Source organism: Haliaeetus albicilla, chromosome 28 (assembly GCF_947461875.1).
Source record: "Haliaeetus albicilla chromosome 28, bHalAlb1.1, whole genome shotgun sequence".
NCBI classification, from domain to species: domain Eukaryota; kingdom Metazoa; phylum Chordata; class Aves; order Accipitriformes; family Accipitridae; genus Haliaeetus; species Haliaeetus albicilla.
In genome coordinates this window covers 13702727-13728872 of record NC_091510.1, presented here as the reverse complement: position 1 = coordinate 13728872, position 26146 = coordinate 13702727, and the positions used below count along the sequence as shown (strand labels likewise).

At 39.4% G+C, this 26146-nt stretch overlaps 1 protein-coding gene across 2 annotated transcripts in view; it reads left to right on the top strand.

The window, feature by feature from the left end:
- TRHDE (thyrotropin releasing hormone degrading enzyme) overlaps nt 1-26146 on the top strand; it is a 221401-nt gene that overhangs the window by 23664 nt on the left and 171591 nt on the right. For both annotated transcript variants that reach the window (XM_069773711.1, XM_069773710.1), the window contains exon 3: nt 16491-16617. In XM_069773711.1, the coding sequence (XP_069629812.1) occupies nt 16491-16617 (127 nt within the window). The remainder of the gene's footprint in view (nt 1-16490; nt 16618-26146) is intronic.

Below are 26146 nucleotides of genomic sequence, written 5' to 3'. Positions count from 1 at the left end.
TGCAAACTTGCATTTTGTTCCGGATTGGATCTGACAATGTATTTTTAATGAATGTAGTCTTGAACATCTGCAAACTGTTTGCAAGCTGGAATTTTCTTTTCGAATAGCTGACTGTGGAATCACAGACTCTGTAATCATGGATGCTGTGCCTCCACAGTACCTATTTGCAATATAATAATATAATAATCATAATAATAGTAATAATGAAATCCCTTCCCTCCCAGTTAAAATTCAAGGTTCTGGATAGCATTTCATACTAGTATAATGTGCTATTGGCTGTTTATCATGGCTCACAGATGACTGCAAATGGCCTCCAAACACCTTGTACAGCTGAAAATACACTTGTTTTCTGGGTTGTTCCTCTCCAGCTTCTTCATTTTAGTAAATGAATCCCAGAATCCACAAGCATACAGAAAACTTCTGAACCAGAGCTCCTTTTTCTTTTCAGATGAGACTACAATGTACAAACCTGTTGGGAGCCCTGTTTTTGTGTCCACAAAACGAACTCAGGTTGCTGCAAACTCTCTCATCATGGGAGTTAAATGAGACAGAATTGTTCACAGGGTCATATTGTTCCATCTATTCCTGAACTTTCTAAATGTTTGTGTTGATATTGATTGTTTTAGATTTTAAGTCCTTGAATACATCCATATTGAATGCAGTGCAACGTATAGCTAGGAAAACTACTGGTATATAAACTAGCAGAGATAGGTAACATACCCACTAAGGTCAGATGTAGACACCACTAATTTAAATGGAGAGACTGCATAGTTATGATCGTGCTGTGTAATGTGGTAGTAAATGCATCGCAGATCAACTCTTCAAACGTTGCAGCATTCAGACAAACCCTTAAGACATTGCAGACAAACCCTTAATCTTGTGTTTGCTTTCTTGGCTCGGTTTTGTTTTTAAGCTGCAGGACCAAAAGGCAGTGCAGTGCTATCAGATCTTTTCCTTGCTGTGCTTACTGGCTTGCTTATGTGAGCGACCTAGTAACTCGATCTATTTCCATCATTCCTGAGCCCTCAGTGACCTAGGATTTGGAGTTTGTTCTGAAATACCTGCTCCTTCTAGCATGTGAGGAAGATGCTTCAGTTTTTATGAGCTCAAAGACCACCACCTATTAAAGTGCCTTTTTTTTCCCCATTCAGTACTACCCAAGAGCTTTCAAAGTGCCTATTGCTCAAGAGTCTGAAAAACCCTTAGCCAGCTCAGCAGTAATGACAAAGTAAAAATCAGCATTCAGAGAAGAGTCATTTCTCAGGGTCTTACGTGAGCATGCTTTGCAGAGTGTGCAAGTGCATCAGTGAAACTCGGGTCAGAGAAGACCGATGGAGCGGCCTTTGCTGCTGCTTAAGGGTCTGCGATACGGTGTCCGGATACAGAAAATAATGGAGAAGAATGTGGAGAACGATGGCTGTTAGCTGACTTACAGCTATCGCGCAGCTCGTATTTGACCCCATTCCTGCGTTGGCGTAAAATGAATGAAGCACATCTGTTCTTTTTAGGGAGAGATGAGTAATCCTCAGTGGAGTACAGCGCAAGTACAGCATGGAGATCCCTTAATGGGCACTGATGTAGCTGCCTCTGGAACGGAGAGTGGGATAGCAATGTCAGCAGAGCGTCGTGTCCCAGGTCATTTACTGTGCTGCAGGTCAAGGCTTATTAGCTCAGACACGGCTCTGCTTCTGCCATACATGTGTCTCTGAGCGATGCTGGACTGTACTGCGCAGCGATGCCGGTGCGCCTCCTAGCTCCTCTGCGCCATGCCCTGCTGCCGAGGAGAGCTCTCAGCTCACAAGCGCGGTCCAGGCTGCTGCTGAGGTTGCTCGTGTCTCCATGTGCCATCTCCTCCAAAAGCTTACCATTTTCTGAGACTGAGCATCTACAGGCCTCCAGTGATCTTGTGGTTAGCTTGGGGGTTTTTGTTAGAAAGAAAACCAGCGGTGAAGTACTCTAGTAATTGTTTAACATAATCTGTGACTACTAACCTTTTTTATTGTTTTTCATGAGCAAGCTGGGCAATGATCAAATGCAGCTGTAAAAGTCACAAGGCCTGTTTGGATTTGTAAGCCTAATGCACGGAGGCACTTGGGAACAGCAGCTGGCAGGGTAGTTTTTGGGAGTCCCTGTAGTATGGCAGCTGGAGGCTGACTGTCTCTCATACGCTTAATCCTGTGGGGTGCTGATGATGAGATTGACTGGTCCTTGAACCGGGGAACATTTTAAGCTTTGGCCTTTCGTTTAAGGAGTCAGTCAGCACTGTGAGCATACAGTCTAACAGCAGTGCTTCTCCCTGGGACTTCTTTCTTGTTCCCTCTTTGTTTTTTTTTTTTTCTTTTTTTTTTCCCTTTGCTCTGCCTAATAGGAAACAGCAGCTTTGAAGACCCTCATGGGAAAAGTGTAGTAGATATTTTAGAGGTGGTAGCAACAAGCTACTTGAGAGCTTTAGGTGAAACTGGCAGCAGAATATTGGTCAGTGATATTATACAAAGGTTTTTCTTAGAAGCTTCTGGTAGCAGTTTCCTTCATAGGCTCATCTGAAGACTCTCAACTTGTTACTAGTTTATACTTTCTCAGCCTAGCTCCTTCAGTCCTTGTCTGTTTTTGATAATCTTCCTGCATCTCCGTGGCATTAGTGGCAGTTTGCCTCTTACAGAAGTCAAATTTTCAAGAACAGAGATCCCACTCCTCACTGACACTTTGTTGCAAATAATTAGAGTACACAATCTGGGGGACAGGATCAGCCCCTTCCTCCTTCTTTTCCATTGTCCTGCCAAAAATAGAGTCAAGCACCAGAAACTTGGGGAAAAACGGTAATTCAGGTCCTGTTCTGATACGCTAAACCTAGAGAAAGCTTCCTTACAAAGTCCCCGCTGTATCCTTTCCAGTCTTTATATCCCATGGAGGCTTCCAAAAGATTTTGCATTTGTTCATGTCAGTACTTGCTAAAGCGCACAAATGTTCTTGCTGCCTGTACACTGTTAATGTTGCCCCTAGTAATTGTTCTTAAAGTTTGTTAATCTGCAGATCCTCTGGTTGTAGAAACAGCTTATGCTGTGGGTACAGATATGATGAAAGCAAATAAAGCCTGCCATTTTAAAGGTTTACCTTGCACTGTGCAGTCAGGGTATGTCTCATGAGAAGGAATGCTATCTTAGACTCTAAGAAGGTGTTAAAAAGAGAGAGGCTAATGAAGCTGTTACATTGACTTGAATGTCAGCTGGAAGCTAAGCAGGGGAATAACTTCCTTCATCAGCTAGGAAAAGAGAAGGAAGGAGTGTTCAAATAGCAGCGATCTGCTCCACTGTCAGCAAAGGAAGTATCTGTGCAGTCTGTTTTATTGTGCTAGGAAGTGAAGAAATGATTGTGGCAAAAATGCTTTTGTCTTCCAATTTCCCTAATTGACAGGCTATTTAAGACTTAAACCTTTACTGTGAGTTTGGTTCTGTCTGTGGTATGACCACCATGCTTGCAGCATCTAAAAGTTTGGAAACTAGGTTTCAGAAATATTTCTCTTCTTTCCATCTTTCCATAATCCGTTGGACCCTGTTGTTGCTTTGTGCTAGTTAGCTTCCCGGGGAAGGGTTTGCCTTGACTTTTTTCTAAGAAAGGGTTTTAATCCTGTTCTTCTTAGACATGATCCTGTTCTAAACAAAGTATTTCAATGCCAACCAGCACGTCAGTATGAATGAAGAGGTCAGCTATCATCAAGTTGTTCTATTTTAGGAAAGCTGTGTGATAATGATCCACACCTAGTTTAATCTTAGCTGGTTAGCTGACTGGCTAGCTGTCCAGATGTAAACCAGATGTGGTGTTTGAGCTGTGGGTGATCAGAAAGTGTTAGCAAATCAGCCTTTTCCATAGGCATGCAGAGGTCATGGCTGATTAGCTTGCATCTCCCTAATAGGAAGTATGTCCTGAATAGTGGAAGTTTTAAGATGAGGGAAGTAATTTGAATGATAAAATATGCAAAAATAATTTTTCGTAATTGTAAACATCTGAGCATTTCATATATTGGAAGGGATTTGATTAATAACCCTGCAGTTAAACATTTTATAGTATTTTATTTTAATTTAAATGATTCACATATTGTATTAACGTGTGTTCTGTAGATTAAAACCAGCATGCCTCAGAGTCTTGTTTATCACATTTGTCTAAGTATGTATATGTCAGAGTACTTGAATTTTGCAGCTACTTCTGTCTTAAGGTGCAAAAAGCCTTTGTTTGCCAGTTCAGATTCTTTGTGTCTATATGATCTGCCACTTCTCATCTGTGTCTCTGCTGGCTGCTGGTTAGGTGGTTAATCACTTTGATCCCTGGTTGTGGCCTTGATCTTTCTCAGATGGGAGTCCTGAGATAGGAATAATGTTCTAATTGATTCAGCCCTTTTATTTTGCTTTCTCTATTTATAATTGTAATTTGCCTTTGGGATTTTTTTTTTCTCTTCTAATTCTCATGTTTTACACTGAGATTGGTGTGCTCAGAAGGGGGCTGGAATCCTTCCAGCCATGGGTTGGAGATGTTATTGATAGACAACTGCTTCTTCCCTAATTTATCTTCTCCGGCTGCAGTGCTCATTCTGCCCGTGGTTTTGTCAAAGGCTAGTTGTGCAAAAGTGTTTGGATACTATTAGCACATTTAGCTTTTTTGTTTTATTTTTATCTTGTTCTGTGGATTTGGAGGGTTTTTTTGAAACATTTAAATATTATTTGAGAGTCAGAAGCACAGCTTTTAATATATTTTTTTTTAGTGGATTTTAGTGTGTGTCCATACAAAAAATTTGATTTCTTGTTTCACTATTTCATGGTTTATGGATTTTGCTTTTACTGGCCAAATTGTTTGTCTCTTTGCTCTGACAAGTTTTTAGCCTGAAGGAACTCTCACTGTTAATATGGTTGCTGCTCTTATTGATGTAACCCATTTTTGTTATGGATTTTATACCAGTCAGAACACAAAATTTCCCACGTGCATATTTTTCTCCCTCCTAAGGGCTAGGTACGGTTTTTCAAAAAGTATGGTGGGCTCAATCCAGCACAATGCAGAATTGTCTACAAAGTGCTGAATTTCCTCAGTGCCAGCAAGTTTTAAAAGGTACTTTAAAACTCAGCACCTTACAGTACTAATCTGTTTACCTTGCAAACGGTTTTTCTATTAAGTTTACATGTAGCTCACAAGATACTTTCCTGTGTTCCTTTTGCTTATCACTGCTATTATAAGCTATGCATTGAGTAAATGCATTTAAGCTCACAGATGAGCTGTGCTTCTGCTTTGCTTTTCTTGGGACTATATTTTTTCATCAGTTCTCTTTATTTACCACAGATATATGTATTTTTTTTTTTTCCTAATACCGATCAATATTACTGCAAACATATGATGAGCAATGTGAAACTTATATCTACCAGGCTATGGTTTCCACTATGGTTGTGCTGAATTTATGTCGAACATGAAAGTACTAACATGCTCTTGCAATTGTCATGTACAGTCTGTCTCCTCCCAGTTTTTTTGTTATGCTCTGGACAAGTACATCACTTTACTTAGTAGCTATTTTGTAGGGGACCGCTTTGTTGAAATCTCTTAAAGTAATTACTTTTAAGTGAATAATAAAATAGCCTTTCCCTTTAAACAAAGCTAAATAGTTTCAGCATGGTAGCCACTTGACAAAAGATGTTATGGGAATGGGATGGTTACTTTTAGACATAAGTGAATGTGAGGAACTTTGGTTTTCAGAATGTCTTCTGAAATTGAGCAATTTCAAGGATACAGGTCTACAGTTTGGGATATAGTTTAGGTCTGGTTTTTGAAAAACATGTTGTGACTGAGGAACCTGAAGACGGGATTTTTTTTTTTAAATTTTTTTTTTTTTTAATCTGTAATGGAAAAGGTACTGTTTTCCAGAAAATGTGTTTTAGGAATAGTTATTTGATCATTTATGTTGAAAAGATGATTTATCAGTTTGGGGCAGTGGGGAAATTCAAGTTCTATTTCCAGCTCTTTTTCAGATTTTCTTACTGATATTAACCCCATCTTTCTGCATCCTTCATTTATAAAATGGAGATAATAGCAGTTAATTTCCCCCATGTTTTGCCTGTCTCTCTTTAGACAGAAAGATCTGAGAATAACAGTCAACTCTTGCTCCTATTTATGTAGTCGGCTGAGCACAGGGGAACCTTGTTGTCATATTGACAGCCTCTAGACAATGCCAAAATGTAAATCAGCAGTTATAATGGTTGCAGATTATAATTTCACATGGAATCACTCTAAGGTAACATCTGTGTGCTTGTAATAGAGCAGTCTCTAACCAGGTGAAATTGGTCATGCTGTAGGGCTGCTGAATATTTTCGGTCAATTGATAGTACTTTCTTTAAACTTTTCTACTTCTGTAACTCTGTTTTTTTATCCAAGAATAGGTGAAATATTATTTATGAGTGATGTGCTATGTAAATGTTTTCACTATAAAATAGCCAATGAAAAATACTCTGAATAAGCGAATTCTTTTAAATGTCAATCCAATCTCAGTCCAACCAAAGGAAATGGAAACTGATGTTAACCCTTGGGATACATCTACTGCAGATTTTTCCTGGAGGAAAAAGCCATTCTCACAACATCTTACATCATCTCTGTGTTGTGATACAGGGTTTTTATGTGTAATAAGTAAATAATGTAAATCTTTGTGCTTTGTTTCTTAAAGGTATGCTGATTTTTCACCTCCTACAAAGAACTGGAAGGAGCTTTAACCACTGGGAATCTCAATTTAGACACTGAATTCCCTGCAACAGCAAAGTTTTTCCTCCTAGGTTGAAGTTCTGTAACAACTCAAATTTTTCTGTATCCAGTCTGTCATGCTCCTCTCTTCACTCCCCAAATGCTCTCTCACGCTGGCTCTAACACTTACCTGATGGGTTGCCATGTGAGGAAGCTGGGCTGCCTGGACACGACCCCCCTGGCTGGCACAGTGTCGATGTTTGATCCCAGCCAGCAACTAGGCACCACGCAGCCACTTGCTCACTACCCTCCACCCAGGGGGATAGGGAGGAGAATTGGGAAAAAAAGTAAAACTTGAGGGTTAAGATGAGAACGATTTAATAAATAAAGTAAAATAAAATATAACGCTAACAATAATAATAAAAAATATAATAATAACAATAATTGTAATGAAAAGGAATATAATAAAATAATAGTAAAAAAATAGTAAAAAACCCCCAAGTGATGCACAATGCAATTGTTCACCACCCACTGACCGATGCCCGAGCAGCGATCAGCCCCTCCTGGCCAACTCCCCCCAGTTTATATACTGGGCACGATGTCCTATGGTATGGACTATCCCTTTGGCCAGTTGGGGTCAGCTCTCCTGGCTGTGCTCCCTCCCAGCTTCTTGTGCCCCTTCTTGCTGGCAGAGCATGGGAAACTGAAAAATCTGGAACTTGGGATAAGTGCTACTTAGCAACAACATCAGTGTGTTTTCAACATTACTCTCGCACTAAATCCAAACCACACTGTACTAGCTACTAGGAAGAAAATTAACACTATCCCAGCCGAAACCAGGACGCAGAGTTAGCTGACTCGTCTGGTTGACAGCTTGCTGTGAGATGAGATGAACTCTGGAGCTGATCTAGCAGAGGAGTTGAGGCTGAATGTCTGAGTATCTGGTGGTGGGATCGAGGCAGTCTTAGTTGGCTGAAATGGTTATGGAAGGGTGTCCGTAATTACATTTGCTATATATTAGTTGTTAACATGTTCACTTTCTGTCCCTGAGCCATTTCAACAAGATGATACAGATTCTGAGTGCTCTAAATTAATCTTAATGGCACTGTGGTCAGTGACATAGCCAGTATTTTATTTTATGCCAGCTGAGCATTGGTTGGATTTATATGCGAGTGCAGCTCATTAACTTTCCGAAGTATTTTATGATGTCTTCTCAAGTTAGAAATTGTAGCATGTCTGCATGACAGTTTTGCCTCCTGGTGGAATATATTGTTGCACCTTTGGCTGGAGCAGTCAGCAAACACTTGCATTTGTTTTTGTTCAGATGAGAAATTGATGAGGCAACTACATGCTTCTCCCATGCAGTCATGTTTATTTAAGAAAGAGATGCACAAAACTATCCCCCCCCCCCCCCCCCCCTTCACAACTCTGAAAATCCATGGCAATATCTTTGCTTAATATTTTTCATTTCCCCACTGTCAGCTGGAACCCCAGAAGTTTCTTTCACTTCTTTCTCCTTCAGGGTCATGCTATGAGTTTTTATCCAGGAACATCGGCTATGTCTGTTCAACAACTCTTTCCCCTTGCCTGACAACAATGTTCAGGCACCCCTGTGCTTGCATTTAGTTTCCTGAGACACCTCTCTACCTGTATAACTCCCTTCATGACAATTTCTTTCATATAAACTTTATTTTTAGTGGCAACTTCTCTTATTTTAACTGGTTTATTAAAACAGTTAAAGCTGTCTTGAATGAGGATGCAAAGATGATGTTTGTTTACTTTAGAAAAAGTTCCACCCGATCTCCATACTCAGAAACTATCAGGTCCTTGAACTCTCACTGTTTTCAGCTAGCTTTAAAAAAAATTTCCTAAATTTATTTAAAACATTTTTGGTTGTAAAAAAAGGCTCAGTGCAGTGCTGTGTGTGACTGCTCAGTTTAGAGAAAAGTCATCTTCTTATAAAGATGAGCTGTCCCTTCGGTATTCAGTAAGCACATTTCATTACCATACAGTCTCTTTTGGGTATTGTCCGTGATGAATAATGAATAGGAGATTGAAACAAGGCATTTTTCTGTCATTTCTTCCCATTATCAAGTTTAACGATGTTCACTACAGCAGAATTGATATTTCACTACAGCTGCCTCTCTCTTTCTCTCCTTCGCTCATCAATATTGTAAAATTTATTGCATTTGAACACACAAAACTTGTGGACTTACGCACACATGTGAAACAACTCACACATTCTTAGTGGAACTTGGCTTGTAGCTTGTTCCACTATGCATTGAAGTGTTATTTCTTTTGACTTTATCACAGTTAAAAACTCATTTGAGATGCAACGCCTCATTTGCAGAAGTGACCCAGGGAGGCTGCAGCCAAGAGTGTTGTGTCCAGACATCTGTCTGCTATATTAAATGTGTAATGTGAACATATATTTATCTCTAACAATAATAAAAGCAATACCTGTGCCTAAAATAGTCAGTGAGCAAAATAACGGTAAAAGAGATCTCAGATTATCAAGTAAATTGAAGCTTTTAAGTACAGAGGCAATGCATGTGTTTTTCAGCTGAGAGTGTCGCTTGCTGCAGAAGTATTATGGATCTTGAAATAAAGAGCACAAGACTCTTTTCTCCCCTTTATAAAATTTGTAAGTGGCTGCTCTATTGAAATGTTAGGGCCTTCTGAAACATGCAAATGCATGTTTGAGGTTAAACACATATTTAAAATTAAACATATGCGTAACTGCTTTCCTGAATTGAGATTTTTAAATCATCGTGAGTGAGATCCCAGTTGTACCAGTGCTGGCTGAGCCTGTGGGTACAGTCACATGGAGGGCTGGATCTTGTTTGGAGGGGCCTCCCAAGAACAGTGCTTCATGTGGAGTCTGCTGGCTTTGAGGAAGGCATTAAAAACCAAGCATTATTCCCAGGGTGGCATTGCTGACACCAGTTGATGTGCAGAAACATCTGTTTTGTAATGGGAAAGCACTCTGAGCTGCTTTAAAACACCTGTCAAAGTTACTTTTAATTCTGCTTGAAGTATGTGGGAGGGGAAACTATCCTTAATTGTGAAATGTATTCCTGTGTTGATACAAGGTTACCTAATCCATGCTTGCCTGAGAAAACTAGATTTAAGGTTGTCATCAGGCTTTTGCTCCATTTCCATACCCCATTTGCTCCTAGTCTGTTCAAACTTCAGTACATGTAGCAAAATGGACCGAAGATAGAAAAAAGGGGGAGGGGAAATCTAGACAGTAGCAAAATAGGTAAATGCCATCCTTGGAACGTTAGCCACGTTTGCTTGGAAAGATGCTGTAGTAGTGCCAAGCTAAAGGAGAGAGAGATTCAGGTCTCTTGTGGTCCCACAGGCCTGTGTGCTGTGACAGCGTTTGGGGCTGGGCAAAGGCTCTCCGTGGATGGGGGTACCTTCGGGGGTGGTTTGGTGTAGTCACGTCTGTGGCAGTGTCGGTGGTGGGAACTGGGGGCTGGGGTTGTCGGTGCATCTTCTTCCCTTGCCAGCAGCAAAGCTGGCCTTGTTGTACATGATGCTGTGGCAGAGATGCAGCAATGGTTACTGCTGTGTAAATTCTGCGTCGGGATGTTTTCAAGATGTAGAGAGCTATTATAGTTTTGTAGCACATGGGATATAAACATAAGATCCAGTTAGTGGTCCTGCTTCTCATGATCTGAACTATCGGTGGTCATGACCAGAGTACCACCATTTACAGGACTATTTTTTTTTTTCTTTTTTCCTGCGTACTGCCTAACAAGGACTACGTGAGTGGTGATCTAAAAACATGGACTGTAGACATGGCAGATGCTGTTGGTGAAGGTTGCCTTGGCAGAAGTGTCCCTAGCCCAGGGGCTGGATTGGTCATGTCTCCCCTGAAAGTCTGATTTAAAGCCCCTGTAGTTAACAGGAGTCATTCAGCTGAAGTCAGCGGGTGTTGTGTTAGGCCGTTAGAGCCCAATGAGCCATCTGCTCTTACAAACCTTCCCTTGCTAAAACAGAGGTGCACTTTATTCCCTTGGAGCACTATTTCTCATCTAGTGAGCTGTGATCCCCCCAGGGCATCAGGGAAGGCAGTGATGGCAATTGGAGTGGTCTTAAAACATGGAAAAGGTGGCTAAACATTTACAGAAAAGATGCCTTGCAGAATGAATGCAGACTATTATATGGATTATCGTGTTCAGCAAACTCTACTGTTAGAATAAAGAATAAAAATATGTCTTGATAGCGGGCAAGGTGACACTCCCCTAAAAAGATAACACCACCGTAAGAATGAAGGTTTCAAAGGGGTCGCACACATAAAATAGAAGGTGGCATAGAGGAGAATGTCTTCAAGAGCAGGCTTCAAATGTCAAAGTGCATATTTAATTCTAAAGCAAGGGGTGCGCTCTGGTGTATGGCATGCTTCAGGCTTGCAAGCCTCTTACTGTAACATCCTGATTTCTGCCAGGTTGTCAGCTTCCTTAATTCCCTGGGGAAGCAGGTTGGCAGGCTTGTGGCACCTCTAGCAAAGGTTATTAGTGTCTTCCTCTAGTGCCAGAGGGAGAACATACTGTGGTTCTCTGTGGTCTTCCTTCATCTTTGGTGAATTCCTGCAGAGGGAGAAGGTTGGACAACAGCCTTTCTGCAATTAGACAGGTGTAAATAATGGATTTTTACTTCTTATTTCCGTGGTCAAAATGCTGAATATTCCATATTCCTCCTACCTGCAAAACAGAACTGAACAAAGCCTTCAGTTTGACCTGAAATATTTCACAGAATGTGAAAAAAATGACTGCAGATTTTTCCTTACCATTCTTCATCCCTTTCATCCCTTTCTTTTTTTACATACTTCAATTTTAATGCAAAAAAAAAAAAAAAGTAAAAAAAAAAAAGGTTGTAATTTTAATATGTTGAGATAGAACAGTTCTATTTCATCTGAACCCATTACTCTGTTTATTATGTGCTGAAATTATCACTAGTCTTTGGTACAGTGGAAACATTTTTAGTGAACATACTATTCACCAGGAATTAAGATATTAATTGCTATTTACAGTTTGTACTTGTCAGAATTTACCCATCATACCTTATATACAGTTACTAATTCACATGTTTTTGAAACTCTCTGAAGTAGTAAGACAAGAAAACCTCTTTTTTTTTCTTTTTAAGTGCTAACTTTCTTTTTGATGAATAATTTTTACCTGCTGGAGACAGGAAGATTTTCTCAGGCACAGTAGTTAATACCCTGACTTTAATTAGATGTGATTTGTTCTAAATCTGTTGCACATTTCTTAGCGTATATCACAACTGTCCCTCACTATGGGAAACAGCTCTCATTTTACAGCCACATTCATCTGTTCTGGTGACCTGGTATTACAAATATTTTTAAATTACTTTGACTTATTTTATGTAACAAATGATGAAATATTAAGAGACAACAGAAAATGTTGCAATATGTACAAATTATTTGTGAAAGTACACTATTTGTATAGCGGATACTTTTGACTAACTAGAGAGAAGTAGACTATTGATCACTTAAATACATGGAATTTACTGTATAAGTTTCAGGAATGTTTTAGTATTTTATCTGATAACGCTGCCAAAGTTATACTGAGAACTTGAGTTAGGTTATGAATATTTTTAAATTAATCCTTCAGGATGATTTTTCTGTGGTGGTATCTGAGTGTGGCTGTTGTACTGTCTTTATTTAAAGTTCTAATGAAAATAGCTAAAGGCCTCTGAAAAGCAAACAAGAGGAAACAACTCACGTTTTTGCTCACTTTAGAGAAGAATGAGAAAATATACATTGCAGCAATTTCATTTAGGATCTCTAATAACTTCTTGCTCTGCTCTTAAGAAAAGTGAAAATGATTTCTAGCAAAGTGTGTCCTCTGTCAGTGGCTGTGCAGTATAAGAACAACAACCTCTTATAAATGTCAAAGGGGAGGTCTGGGTTGTAGGGCTGCCAGTGCAAACCTAGTTACTCAAACTTGTGGTAGGAAAGAAACGGTCAGTCTGGCTCCATTTGAGAGAGAAATGAGAGGTTTGGATTTTTTTTTCTTATCAGTCAGAACTTCTGTTGAAAGACTGGTAATGGTTGCAAATGTAGGTGCAAAGGAGTTAAGAAAAAAACCCCCAGAATTTAGGTTGACTGTGCGAACTCTGTTATATTCGTAGGTATTATGCCAGTGCCATTACTAATACACTCCATCATAATATTTTTCCAGTATTTTTGTTGTTTAGACACACAGGGAACTACACTGCGTCAGGACGACACCAGTGTGCTGTGAATATGCCTGTTGTCTGAACAGCCCCTACCTTATTAATTCCCAAACGTGGAAGGTGCTTGGTGCAGGCTGTCAGGTGGCCGTGAGGCTGAATGCCATCCTTGAATTCCCTCCCTGCCTCTGCCACCAGAGTTGCTATCAGATACCGAGCAAATCACATAAACTGACACAGTCTCATTTAGTCACTAATCGTGTGTTACTAATTTTCTTAATACCCAAACTAAGGCACCTGTGACCAGACTCAAAGCTGTATAAAGTGTTCACCACTGCAGTAAGATATAATGGGAACAGTGCTTTAAGTGTGTGCAATAAGACTGTTAAGTACACATGACATTGAGAGGTGTCAAGATAGGCACCCAGAGTTAGTCTCAGTCTCTCTTTGTTCTCCACTTTCTTACATGAAAAGAATAGGATAACCTAATATTGCAAAGACTGTGAAAAGAGCTTCACTAATATTTGCAGGGCAGTGGGTGCCATTGCTATGAGTGATGAATTATGCACCTAAGCCAGAAACCTATTTATCTTTTGTAGGAGAACACGTACTGCTTTTATTTCTATTTAGGTCTGACCCTGCAGAAGATTTTCTGTTCTCTCTTTTATTTAAATTAACGTAAAATCAAATTATTAGGATAGTAATCAAACAGCCTGTGGGAAAGTATGTAATAATTATGTGTTATTGTTCAGTCCAACATAGTTACAAAGTAGCACAACCTATCTGCGTTTTGAAATGAAACAGTAAACAAAAAAATTATGCTGAACAAATCTCATGTCTTAATTTTCATTCTGTTTTATTTATTTAAGCTCCTCTTTGGAGCAGTATCTGAAAACTTTACAGTCTTTATTACTTAACACTCGGAATCTTTGTATAAGCTAAGGAAATAATATAATCCCTATTTTATGGATTTGGTGGTAAAACATGGTCAAGATAAGCCCATACACATTGAAGGACATTGGTGTGTGAATGCTAGGGGCTTCAGTTTCAACCTTATAGGTGCCAGCCTTTAGACTGAACTCTGGATCAAGTTTCTTATATCATGAATGACACCTGAGAAGGTGTCATCCAAACCAGCCAGCCAGGTAAGCAGAGTGTCACAGACTGTCCCCTGCGGTAGCCCTCTGCTAACCAAGAAGGAATTTTCTGAGGCCAGGGGTAGGTCTACAATGGTGCCTCTAAGGTTCCTCCATATATTTCACGTTCAGCGGTTGTTGGGTGGAAGGCAGAAGCAGACCCAGCATTTGAAGATGGCTGGCGTGCTTTGGCAATGCCTGTCACCTCAAAGCCCCTGAGAGACCTGGGCAAAGGCACAGGTAATTCCTGAACTGTGTTCCAGCTAAGGGGTGACCTTGGTGTGAGCCGTGGAGCCCTGGCAGTTTGGAGCTGTTCTGGGCAGGCAGAGAGGCACCCAGGGAAAACTTTACAGGCAAAATAAAACAATATTCAGTGTTAGGCAGGTGGCAAATGAAAGTCTGCAGCATTGCGGTTTTTGAGCTTTGGTACCTGGGCTCCATCTCAGACACCATTAAATGCCTTTTCTTCATTTGCCAAAAGACACACGTTGTAATGCAGTAAGTTGAACCTCGATTTTTCTTGTATATACCTATTTTTTTTTTTTTCTTCCCTTCTGTTGTCCCGTTCCTTATTATGGACACATTTGGCCACTGTCAAATTGAATGATTTTTTGCATACTTGGTTGGCTGACTCTTTTTTTCCTAATTTGCTGATACAGTCAACTGTGCCAGTAAAGCAATTATGCAAAATTGTGTATAAAGGTTTAATGATACAAAACAGTGTTCATCACAAATCTAATTGTGATTCTTACCATCCTTCCATAAACTAAAGGTTTTGAGATGTTTGAATTATGATCTCTGTGGTTAATATCTATTTTGTTAAAAAATACATTTAGTTTAGCAGATAAGGGAACATTTAATGTACGTGCCACTGTTAACTTTGGAAGGAAGCAATAAACAAAAATAGTGACTTGGAGGTGTTCAGATAATGGTTTATATGCTTTCAGGTGGTGATTATGAGAAGTCTGCTTTATTACATGTCTCATTAGGTTACGCTGTTATCTGTTTTACATTACAAATGATAACTATATGGTTGATTGTGCACTGAGTCTAACACAACACAAAGATAAAAATGTAAAGATGGACATAGTAACAAAGCAGAATGATGTGTCTGCATACTGAAAACAAAGAGAAAGTGGGTTAAAACAGAATTGACAGTGTACAGAGGTTTGGTGTCTGGTTTCCACTCAGATAACTAAACCTGGTTCAGCAAAAGAGCAGTAAAGCAATACTTGGTAATGCTTTCATTAAAGCCGAAAATCCCATTGGCTTTTCTTGGTCCAGAATAGAGCATTTAGAAACATTTCAAAACTGATATTTCTCCTTCATGTTGCATTGATATTTTCTGATTGCTGCCCTGCTGCTTTCCTCAGAACCCTGGCTGGGGTTTAATCCTACCACAGAAAGTATTAGCGTGTCAGATACTATTATTAGGATGGACGTTTAGTAGAATCTCATTTGTATCAGGTCATTATGTGCTGCAGGTAGAGATCTTCTGCCACAGCCACTAGAGACAAAGCACACACTGCTTCCATCAGACAGCATATGAGGAGGGAGAAGGAAAAGTGACTCTCCTTTCTATCCCTTTCTTGGTTAACAGTTCTCAGCTGTATGTCATCTTTGCACTAAGGAAGCATTAAGGACTGTAAGGACAGGGAGTAGTGAGTAACCTGGCAGTGCTTTCTGCTATGTCCTTAATCAGGGTCACACTTGAGTGCTGAATTATGAAGGTGAGTTCTGTTCACTGGGGTGCTCCACGTAGTCAGATGTGGGAGCTGTTTTATACTGAACACAGCAGTCTGTGGCTTGTATAAACAGCTTTAATTTACTGCTTTCTGAAAACAGAGGCCTGAAGCAGTCATGGAGGTTTCAGGAATGTTAATTGTTTGTGTACATGAATGAGCTTATAAATGGTGGTTTTTTGCACTCTTCCATAGCCCATCGAGGGTAACTGTGTCACTGCCAGAGAAAAGGAAAAGAGAACGATTATTATTTTTTTTTTCTCCACAGTCTACTAATACTTTCAGGGCTTGATATAATGTGCCTTTAACAAACCGTGAACTTCTCTCCTACTGAGCCACTGCTTCCTGCCTACATTCACTGTAGGCAGAGAACCATTATACTAATCCACTCTCCCATCATATCTCTAGCAAACACATGTAAGTGTTTTCTTTGAATATTTATTTTGATGCAAGGAGTGTTAAGTCTTTTATTTGGCAACAAAAACAAGTAGGAGATTGTGACTTCTCAACTTTGTCACCTTAATTGTGGAAGTTCTGGTTTTCAGCTACAACATGTTTTGACGAACCAATGACAGTCACATTTGGCTTTAAGTGAATAATCCTGCCACCTCACAACAACCTTAGAATAGTTCACCTCTGCAGGTAGGATAGCTTTAAAAGGTAGGTGCTGAAATGATCAGTCTTTCGCTTTGTTTTTTAACAGGTACGGTTATATGCAAGGCCTGATGCAATCCGAAGAGGATCGGGGGACTATGCTCTAAATATTACAAGGAGACTCATTGAATTTTATGAAGATTATTTTAAAGTGCCGTATTCCCTGCCAAAATTAGGTAAGATTTCCTCTAGAACATGAAGTTCATCCAGCGATGGGATATTAAATCAGCTTTATTTAAAGGAAATTTAAGACTAGAATGTACTAGACTTCAAGGTAAGGAACGTTTGGGTTAGTTTAGAAGGATCAAGAAGTAAGGAATTTTTTATTTCTTCCTTGCAGAGGAAGGACAGCCAAATTATCCCCTGTTCAGCCTTGCACTGAAAGGAGCAGGAGGCAGACAGTACTTAAATTTGTTAGGCAATGGGAAGAGAACTGGAGGCCTTTCACTGACAAGTGGGTTGGTTTTTTTTTTTGATGCTGTTTATTTTGATAGTGGCTCATTAGGTAGCTACTGGGAGATGTTTGTTCTGTGATATTTGTGTCTTGATGCCTCAGCCTTAGATGGGGAACAGAATTGAAAATATTTGTGGAAACTGGGAACCTGTAACAGTGCAAGGCTGTATTTTTTTTTTAATGCTGGCTTATGTGGTTTATTAATGACGATTAGTACATATGCTTAATTGTATTGTTGCTTATTGAAAGAACTGCTGTGAACTTGTTTTGCTGCTCAAGTGACCTAAATGTAAAAGCTGTCAATTTCTATTATTTTTTAAATAGTTTCTTCTCATCCTCCCTTTCACCAAAATCAATTGTTCTCCTACACACTTGGAATACTTTACACCATATTATTACACCCTCCCTCCTTTGGAGCATGATTGATCAAGATCCAGAAAAGCCTATTGCTCAGCAGCAGGAAGAGAGCTTGTATTTGGTCAGAAGTGTTAGAGTTGGAACCATAGGTGATCGATCCTCCCAGGAACTCGGGGTCTATTTCATTAAATCCCTTGCCTGCTGAGTAGCTTTATCAGTCTTACAGCTAACGGTGTAGGAGATAGGTAAAGTAATTGATGTTGCTAGATGAGGGTGTTGCATGAATTTTTTATAAGAATGTTATGGCATTTGTTTCTTGTTGTCTTTAAATGACGGGTTACAGGCAGTGTTCTGGCGAAATATGCAGATGGGTTAAACATGGCATGTGCATCAGACTTTCTGTGTATCCTTTCATACCTGGCTTCTGGTATGTAATGACGATTTCATAAAGGAAGTTATAGACTTAGAGGTGCCAAAAATTTAGAAGGAAAAAAGTAATCACTGTCACCTGATACACTGCTGTCACTGCTGCAAGGGATTGTGTACTTCATTAAGGTTTTAAGAAAAAATCAGAATGTTTTTTGTGGGACGTTTGAGGAGTTTTTAATTTGATTTATAAATGAACTGTGAAATGTCTTCAAGTGGGAGTAAAAATTGAGGGATGTAGTTTAAAAAGCTTTATAGTGACTGTGTTAGTTTTGTAGAAAATGTTCTATTTCAAACATAGATGTTTTAAAAAATGAAAAATTTTGTTTCATGTATTTTCCAGCTCTAACAAGAGTGAACTTAAAGAAATGTAATTTTTTTGGTTGAAAACACAATTTATGTTTTCAAAATAATTCTGTTGTTGAAATACTGACCAGTTTACTGTGCAGGTGCTGTATCAGCTACTGAGCGATACGTCATTAGCGTCATTGCTGTATGCTTGAGGGGGTGTGTGGGGACAAGGGATCTGCAACCCGTTGCAAAGCAATTCCGTCCTCTGTGTACTCATCCATTCAAACTCTCTATATGGTAGGAGTATCTGAGGGCATTTTGGCTCTTCAGATGTGTTGCTATATCAGAGGGACCTGTGTTCATTTGTTCATTTATGTCATTGAGGTCTATTTCCAAGGATCCTTGGCATTTGAAACTAGTGCTCCTCATCTGAGTTTGTAATAAATCAGCTAGTGTTCTCTATAGGAAGCACTTTCTCCTGACGCTCTTGGCTACTTGACTGGTTTTGACCAGGCTTTTTCACTGTACTTACATGGAGTCGGGTGTCCGTGGTTGCTGTTGCCAGTTGTGGGCTCCTCTGACTTCTTGGCAGCCTCTGTTACTATTGGGAACTGTGGAGAATCTAGGGCAACCTTTTTGTCACTCAATGACTAAGATTTTTTTTTTAGGTCTTATATGGCCTGTACTGACTTATGAATGCACTGGAACCGTAGATTTGTTTCCAATTGATGTGAATTCTAGTAATGAATGTGAATTGGGGATTTTTATCATTTGAATAACCAATTTCCACAGTTTAAAGTTCTACTTAGCTTGTAGATACATGCTTTTTTTTTCCCCACGTCATACTCTGAACTGGAAGGTGCTTGTGTGGGGTTTTAAACTAATAATTTTTGTATGACTTTCATTTCTGAAAAATAAGTCAGGTCTTTAAAAAAAACCAGAATTTTTTCCAGGACTATAATATCATTATAAACACTAGTTAAAATGAGGGGTGGATAAAGCATTGGGTTTTATTTAATTCTAAAAAGATATGCAGTAGGGTTTTTAACTGTGTTTCTATGGCTGGTGAATATAAAATATATTAATGTATTTGTATCACATATTTATTTTTAATCCAGTTTGCAATACACAAAAAAATTTCCTTGTATGCACAGAGCTTTTTCTTATGAGGATCTCTGAGACTGGAATAGTTTCCATACAGGCAACGGTTAGATAAGCAAGCACTTTTTACATGTGGACAGTTGTGACTCTTAAGTTGTGAATGATTTGGGGTGGAGGGGCTGACTGCCTTTGCCAACCAAGACTCAAGGGCCACCCAGTGAGGTTAGCACGAAATAGGTGCTAGAGAATACAATAGAGAACACAAAAAGGTCACTGTTACTGCAACAGGTGGTAGATTTGTGAAACTCCTTGTCAAAAGAGATTGTAGGTGCAAAAAGATTATACGGGTCCAAAAAGACACATGAGCAGGTACTTGGAGAGGTGCTCTATGGGATGAAATCCCATGGTTTGGAGAGAGGAGCTAGGAAATACTCAAGAGAGTGTTATTTATACTTCCCTCGTCTGCTTGTGGCTGCTGTTGGCAAGGTCAATACTGAGCTAGGCAGTCTTTTTGTCTGAGCTGGCAAGGTTATCCATATGTTCATAGTCTTCCAGTTTCCCAAGTGTTTCTACTAAAGGGCCACAGAATATCTTTTCCAGAATACTTCATGTACTGGAACTGGTAAACTTTATAGGGCTCCAGTTATGAAAGACTGACAAAACTTCATGTGTGGTGCATAAACGAGCCACTTGCATGAAGATTTTTGGGTTTCTGGGCCTTGGTTTTCCTCCCCTTATCAGCATTGCAGTATCACAGTGTTAGTGGGATGCATTTACTGCTTTTCTGAAAACTCATTTTACAACTCAATTTATTTTATTCTGAGTACTGTATTTGGACACCCATGTAATTAGCGTAACCACTATGGGTTGTGTAAAGGAACTCAGGTGTCTCGAGGGTTAGACACACAGTGCCTAACTCAAAAGCGCTTTGCTTGGATTCATGCAATTTTAGGCGCTCAACTGGCATGTCTAAATTAGCAAGCTGATTGCCCTAGGTTCCTTATTCATCAGTGGAGAGGAGATCTTCCTGGGGATGGTTTGAATCTTATATGGGCAGAGTCTCCTGCTGGAGCTGCCTAGGTAAGAGAAAAAAATGTTTTATTAACCTCTGAGCTTAATTTAAGTGTCATTGGTACCATTAAACTTTCACAATATGCAGACCTGGGAAGGAGACGTTTAGTGATGGAGAGCTGTGAATAGGGTTGGCAAGAACTTGGGCATCTCAGAAAGCTTTTAATTCCCCATTGAAAGTGTCCTGAAAGGTGGAAATCTGAACAGCTGAAGAATCCACTTTGGGACATGGCTGCATATGTTACAGAAAGGCTGGGTGAAAGTAAATCTCCTTGCTGTTTTGTCTTGAGTTCAGTGGATATGAATCAGTATTTAATTTGGAAGTACTGCAATTTGTGTGAGCACTATAATGTTAAAATGTACCTTTCACAATCCACCCCCCAGGCTTTAGGAAGTCTCTTTTTCTGTAGATTTGCTATACAGCAAACTTTGGAGTTATATCTGATATATTTTATGTTTGTTTTTTTTTTTCTCTTATAGGTATGTTCAAGGTACTAATTACCTGGTTCATGCAGAAATGGTATAGTCTTGTTTTCATTATGCAGCATAAAACGCTTTAAAGTTGTGAATGCAAAGTCTCAGGAAATGATTTTCCAAAGGATTTAGTGAACGTGCTGCACAATGAAAGACAAGATTGGACCATTAACATTTGCTCTTTGAGTATTTTTGGAGAACAGGATTCAGTTTTTAAAGTGTGTCACAGAAGAATTTAAACTCTTTCTTATGATGTAAAAATAGCTCAGCCATGTAAAGAAAAAGTTAAACAGGGAACTGTTCTGATTTTTAAAGGAAGCTCATATACCTCTGCTCCATTCCCTGATTGTTGACAGTGAATATTTTGGTGAGAGAGACTGCTGCTGCCTGCTGCTGTGTGAGGCACTGCAGGTCCAGAATAAAAGTGTTGGGATGCTGTTGTAGGATGGCCAAGTGACTTGCTGTGAGCACTAGTGATTAACTGTTCATTTTGTTTTAATTGCTTTACTGTTGGCTTGATGCTTTGACATGTTCCTAAGCTGTTCATTGCAATATTGCCTTCTGCCCTGCTTGATCTTCTGTCACCTTCATCAGCACTCTTTCTGCTGTTACTGCTTTCTTACTTCCCCTTCGTTTGTCCTTCCTCTTGTCTCTGCTGCTCCTTCTAGGATGAACCTCCCTGTTGTTGCCTGTATTCTCTGCTTTAGTTCTGCTAAAAGTTTCGCAACTCCTACCCTCATACTTTGTCTTTCTCCATAGCAAGGTGACCTCTTCCCCTCACCTGTCCAACTCTGACCTGGAATTGCTTTATGACACCAAGCAAGATAGCTCATTTTCCCTTCTCCATCTATAAAACAAAAGCAATAATTCATACCTTTTTGGTCTTGTTTTTACAGTAGTTGAAAATGATCATCAGTTTGGTTGCCTCTTAATTAAGAGGTTGCCAACCTGAAAATTTAAGACATGCTGATCTGATCTGACCTGCAGCATGGCAAGGCCGGTAGAGTTTTGTAGCGTTCTTACGACATCGTAGCTGTAGTGTCTGTCTGAACTGTACACGGTCTTTCTGAAAGGTCTTCCACTGAGAGAGAATCCATCACAACCCTGTAGGAGAGAGGGAAAGGAATGTTGGACTCTCTTAAGTCTGAATGAGTTGTTAGCTGTACGCTCTTCTGAATTGGGAAAAAGGAAGCGTAGGAAGGGAGATGCCCTGGAAGCGGGATGTATGACTTCTGGAATGAGGAAGGGTGGGAGAGGAGGCACTAAGGTCTTGATTCATGTGCCTAAACATAATTAACTGGTACTGTTTAAGATGCCTTGGGGTATCCTAAAGACCCTTAGCTGCTGCTCCTGCTGGCCTCCAGATGAGATCCTGTCGGGCCATGGCTGGTCCATACCTGACAGCTCCACATGGATTCTTTTAATAAAGTTGAGCAGCTCAGTTGGGGCTATCAGCAATGTTTAGGCAGCAGAACTGAAACCTACTATTTTCTTTGACCAGGTAGTTGAAACAAGCATAATGCCTCTGCACACAGAGGAGTATTTGTTGATACAGAGCATTCGTACACAGAATGAACTATGTCACTTTACCCTGACCTTTGAAGCCTCTGTTTTGAGGTTGGCTTTTTTTTCTTTTTAAATTTCTAAGCTGTGAGCACTTCAAAACAGCAACTGGTCAGGGCTCCAGAGGGAAAAATTCCAGCTCCAGCCATAGGAAAAAGCAATGTTTTTTTTCTCAGAACAATGCTTTGAAATATGAAAAGGAACTGTGAGTTACTAAACTGAAACAAACTGCGCAGGAAATCAGTCCATAGTATGATGTTAAGAAAGAAGGGAAAAAATAATCTTCACTTAGGACTTCCTCTTACTGTATTGCTCTAAACTATTTTAAATGGTAAGCCAATTAATTCCAGTAATTAGTATAATACAGCTCATAGTGGGCATTGTAACTGGTTTTGGAAGTTTGTTAAGGGGAACCTGATCTTCCTCTGTTGACTTGGTGCGACAAGTCTGATATTGTTTGCAGGAGACAGGAAAAGTTACATAGAGTAAAGCAGCTTTATATAGAATAAAGATGAATGGGCCCTGGTGGAAATAATCCTCTTCCAAGTGAAATGTTTTCTTTTCATTATGTAGCCATTTTCTTCCCCTCTTAATTGTGACATGAATAGAATCCAAACCTCTCAAACAAGGAAAGTGTTTGGATAGTAGCGCTATTGCCAGTAGTAGTTCAGTCAGCCCATAGTAAAAGGAAGGTGACAAAATCCGACAGCGTCCCCACTGGCTACTCAGCTAAATCAGCTTGGCTTTTAAATGGATAATTAAAAAAAAAAAAAAAAAAAAGGAGGGTGATGCTGCTGTTATGAGAGTGTAACAGGATGTGGGATAGTAGGAGACTTCATGGAAATGTCAGGGCTTTTTTTGAGCCATGAGAATCCTTCATCTGAATGTAAATACATTTTTTTCTCAGCTGCTCTTCAGTAAGTCATTTGAGCAGTTAGTACCTGTAGAAGTGGGTGTAGAAGTGGGTGCACTGAATTTTAGCAGTGTCTACTCTAAGTTCTTTACCTTGTGAGAAACACAGATGCCTTCAGAAAATGATGCATTTTATTGTAAGTTAGGAGAAATAAATCTTCCCTGCAGAGGCACCAGTGGCAGTGTCTCTGCTGACTACAGAGAGTGGAAACTAATCTGGCTAGTTTAGAATTGATCTCTGATTTTTAGATGGCTAAAAGATCAGGTGAATCCTTCTGTAGGATTTATAAAATAGGGTAAGATCTTTGACAGACAGAAACTCGGCAGAAATATGGGAATCACCAGGAAACTGTGAACATTTACCTGGTACGCGATGGTTAAATGCCTAGAAGTGCATGAATCCAAAACACTTTTTAGATAGCTGTGGCTAAAGTAGTTTTCATTATAGCTCCTTTCACTCTAAGCAGAGCTCTCATCCCTGATTGTCTTCTCCAGGGCTGCTAGTGATTGTCTTTGTTAGCTTAATCATACTGTTCTTGACTAGAAATGTTCACTTATGAATATCAGATTTTTGAAAGGTAGTACTGATTTCTGCTGCAAAATCGTATTGTTGGAACCAGAATGCTCTTGACCATGTCCAGCTTTTGAAATTTATTTTTTTTGAGAGGCTACTGAAGATTTTTAATAATCTGTTAGATCTGACAGTTGAGAGGGTTCATCAGAGACTTTGACCAGCAGCTGAAAGCTTTTATGCTAGCAACTATAGCTTTGTCTTAAACAAGCATATGTAGAAGAAAAACTTAGGCCTTGCCCCCACAATGAACTTCATATTTGTATAGGCATTGGGAGTTGTAGTTTTTATTATGGGATAGGGGCTAGATGTCATTAGGATATTGGGAGAGTTTCTTTCTGTGCATGGAATGGCACTGTGAAAGTTAGCCTGTGGAGATCAGAGCTGCATGGCGGAAAAACAAATATAGAAGGGTTTGGAAGAGAAATATCACGGAGGATACTGTGATAAATTTAGGTGGCGTTCATGAAGACAGGTGTGCATGAATCCTTGGGCAGTGTGTAGGAAGATAGGATTGCTGTAGGATATGCTAAACTGGGAAATTTTTCCTTTTAAAAATCATACCTATAATATTTAGTTTTAATGGAAGTAGGTAATGCGCTTGATCTATATCAATTAACTGGAGGACTCAGGAGAAGGTAATGGCCTTTTCTCTCAGAACTGGGGTAGAAACCTGATACTCTCTACATCTGAAACAGTACAGAAGTGTTATACAACCTGCTCAAGTATATTGTCTTTGGATGGAAAAGGGAAGTGACTGTTGTTGATCTAATAGAACATGTAGTCCACCTATGCAGTCTTCTGCAGTGAGCAGTGTTTAAACAGCACCTTCAAGATAGCTGTATATCCAAAGACAGCTAACAGAATAACAGTAACATGTTCATAATGACACCATTAGAGTAAATATGAAAGTTTATTGAGGACTTACCTGACTTACTGTAGTTTTGGGTGTATTGGGTTCATATTCTTAATCATATGACAAATTTTAAATAAAGGTAATTTCAAATTCAGTTCATGAAGGTTCCAGTTTTCATTTAAACCTGCAGTTTCAAATGTGGGGAAAAAACAAGGATACTGTGGTGACTTCTGGTTTTTCTGTCTTACATGTGAAGCAGAGTCTTTCCTGCCTGAAGAGTGAAGCTCAGTAATATCAAGGTATTGTGCTGATGAGGAAAAAAAAAAAAAAGTGGCAGATTAGAGTACTGTCCACATCAAACACCAACATAGTTAACTCAGACTTTTTTTTTTTTAATGTGCAGTTTGAGTACAGGACAATTTTATTCTTTTCTAAGAATTTTTGTTGTGCATTGGTTGAAACAGGTAGTTTTACATACTGGAGCAGCAGCAGTATGTTTCAGTAGTATTTTCTTCTCCTTCAACATTGTGGTAAAGTTTTTTGGCCTCCTGCATTTCATTTGAAAAGTGAAGAAGACTCAATTTCAGGCCAGACTACCAGAAACAAGTTCAAATGAGTCTAACAGGAGCTATGAATGATTACAATGGACTCTTTCTTCCAGTCCTGTCGACAAACATGTGTTCTGTACTAGTTTTAGCTCTGCTTAGTGTTATGCTTGCTGAACCCTGTAGTTGCTGTGTTGGCTTTCCAACCTTGGAAGAGCTAATGTCATGACAAAGCCTATTCAGACTCTTATTTCAGAAGCACAATTTTATTTAGCTTGGAACTCACAGAGCAACACCAGTATAGCCTATTTCCTTGGTCAAGGCAGGCTAGAAAGGCTTACAAGCCTTTTCTCTTGCATCTTTCTCTCACTCCAGGCACTTAGAGCTGTTATGGTTTGCCTGGCTCCCTGCCTTCCTTCTCTTAGGGTAGGCCTGATGTTCAAAGAGTTGTTAGCTGAGTGTTTTAGGGTGCTTGGCTATAGTTTCAGAGCTAATCTGTAACTTCTACCACTTACTCAGAGTCTCTGAATGGCTGGAATGACAGCTTCCATGCAGAAACATGACAAGATAAGACCAAGAGGAGATTTCAACAATACTTGCATTGTATTGTTCCTTTTTTAGAGATAGCAGTTGTTTTCACAGCAATTTTGAAAACACTGCCATCATTTTTGTGCTCATTAGGACTTTTAAGAGTGTGTGATTTTAATTATTTTTCATATCAGTATCATTGCTAAACTTAAATGAGAATGGAAAACAAGTTTGTTGTGGGTTTTTTTTGTTTGTTTGTTTCCTGCAGCACTGGAGAAGTGTTCCTGTTAACTCTCCATGTTTCCAGTTTTAGAAAGGATTGTGCTTCTTTGGGGTAGTTTGTTATGTTCTTCAGATGGTATTGTGACAAAGTTTGTTTTCCATTAAATGCTGATAATAACACAGGTTTCACTAGGCAAAACTAAGAAGAAAGCACTTTGTCCACTGACTCACTAAAACTGACTTGCATTTGCATTTGTTTATTTTCTTATGTTCATCTTGAAATATGCATATATATTTAAAATTTTTGACCTTATTCACACTTACTGTAACACCA